Raw genomic sequence first — 2,224 nt, forward strand, 5'->3', positions numbered from 1 at the left:
TTTCTTTTTATTTAATAATATTAAGATATATTAAGATAATTTAATATTAAGATAATTTAAGTAAACAATTTTTTACCTATGTCTGTAGATTTTACTGTAAAGAAATGTTCAATCTGCCACGTTAGGTCCGAAAATTTCATTGTCCATTGAAATATCACATAGCTTTTCTCTGTATCTACAGATGAATGTACATATACTAATATACCTCCATTTTCCTGAGTATATTGCTCAGAGCTTGCATATTTCTGTATTTCTAAACTTTGTAGAATTTTAGATCTAAAGATATTCTTTGCATTGTAATCAGAAAGTGCTAAAAAGAAATACAGCTTTTACTGATGAATAATATTTATATGAACATTGTAATAATCTTATTGTGATTACTATATGTGATTACTTACTAGACATAAGAAGAGAAAAGTTTGTCATATTTGTAATTTTCTGAAACCAAGGGGATATTTCCAATATGCAATAATGATATTTATTTTTATTAAAATAAGACATTATCTTCTTGATTTTAAAATCATCATTTAAATGCTAAAAAAAAAAAGAAATTGAGATAAATAAAAAAAATAGTTGCTCATAGAATTATGTATTTTATAGGCTGCGTTCGGAAACCTGGATAGTCCCCGTGAATCACCTTATCTTTGTTTAACATTGGGTGAACAACAAAAATAAAACGATACACAAATAATGTTTCCGAATGCATCCCTTCTCGAATGTATACCTTCAAAATCACTGTTAATTCAATATTAAAGGAGATTGTTTTTGTTATTACTTCAGCTGTATATATATAAATATCATCACGTAACAATTTTCTATCGACATTTTCGAATGTTATTCCTGTGACTTTAGCTGTAATTTCACATAATTTAGCTTTGTACTTGGTAGATGAGGATTCTGACAGTTCATGTTCATCAGGAAACAGCGTGCTATAATCATTCATAAATCGTAGTTTATCCATAGATCAAAATAAAAAAATTTACGCATTTATATTTATAACGTAATTACGTGTTGAAATCGATTGATTTTTTATGTCCATTTTCTTCTTGATTCTTCAACCTGTTTTCCAAATAAGTAACCTTTTCCAGGAGTTGTTTTTTCAGAGCACGCAATTGTATTATTTCTTCGTCATCCATTTTAAATAAATGAAGATTAAGAAAGTTTGCTTCCTCAACTAGACAAAAATACATTTAGTCGATGCGTTTTTGCATTAAAATAAAAAATTTACGAGAAAAAAGTGTCACTATATCCTGCGAAATATTAAACGATTATTGAGGCTAGAAAATCTGTCACAGTCACGAAATACCGCGATGCAAGAATGCACTGCGGTTACAAATTCGCTATTTTAAAACAAATTCTCTGCTCTAAAACACAAATTCACGACTTTGAAATAAATTTACTGTTTTTAAAACATAAAAATATAAGAAAATAATTTGTGTTTTCAACGTAGCAAATTTATTTAAAGCAATGAATTTGTTTATAAAATAGTGAATTTGTTTGAAAAGTCATGAATTTGTGTTTTACAGCAGAGAATTTAGAGCTGTTCTTTTGAGCTAAAGTTTTTTTAACGATTCATCTTTCTTCCTTTTCGCTCCATATTGAAGAGAAAAAAAGAAAAGATAAATCATTTAAGAGATGATGAGAGCAAGAAATTTAGCTAAGGGTAAAATTATACGGAATAGGATTACGGAATACAGATCAGCGCAATTCCGCACTTTTTCATCACGCAAGTTTTGTGTTATGTTGCACATGATGCGTCAAAGATGTATCCAGCATGAATATAATTTAAAAACTTCATGTTAATAATTTGTTTATTAAAATGAAATATAATTTTTAAATTGTAAAAACAATTATCACTATTGTAGTATTTAATGTTTTACAATTAATATTTAAAATCTCATAACAATTTTTTGAACTGCTTTAACGCATTTACTATCATTTTTTCGCATCGTTTGAACATAGCACCCAAAACGTGATGGAAAAGTACGAAAAAAGGCACACTGAAATCGCACGTAATGCATCATTGTTTTTTGGATCTTGGTATATCTATATTTATGACTCATTTTGTCATTTTGCTTCATTCGTCTCGATATTAGACTGTTTTTTCATGCAAACGCTGAATGCTCACTTTCAGAGTCAAAACAGGTCACCTGATCAAAATTGATGCTTGCTATTCGTCAATTTGGATCATGTTACCTGTTTTGACGCTGAAAATGAGCGTCGA

General features: G+C 28.5%; 1 protein-coding gene across 1 annotated transcript; it reads right to left on the minus strand.

Annotated features, from left to right (window-relative positions):
* Positions 1-76: 76 nt before the first annotated feature.
* On the minus strand, positions 77-2,224 carry LOC108693586 (the record flags this gene model as incomplete). The annotated part of the gene is made up of 5 exons (XM_018202618.1): positions 1,988-2,224; positions 1,009-1,174; positions 725-929; positions 399-534; positions 77-310 (listed from the first exon to the last, which is right to left on the minus strand). Coding segments are annotated over exons 1-5 (835 nt in total), but the record flags the coding sequence as incomplete, so codon positions are not given.

Source organism: Atta colombica, unplaced genomic scaffold (genome assembly GCF_001594045.1).
Source record: "Atta colombica isolate Treedump-2 unplaced genomic scaffold, Acol1.0 scaffold93, whole genome shotgun sequence".
NCBI classification, from domain to species: Eukaryota; Metazoa; Arthropoda; class Insecta; order Hymenoptera; family Formicidae; genus Atta; species Atta colombica.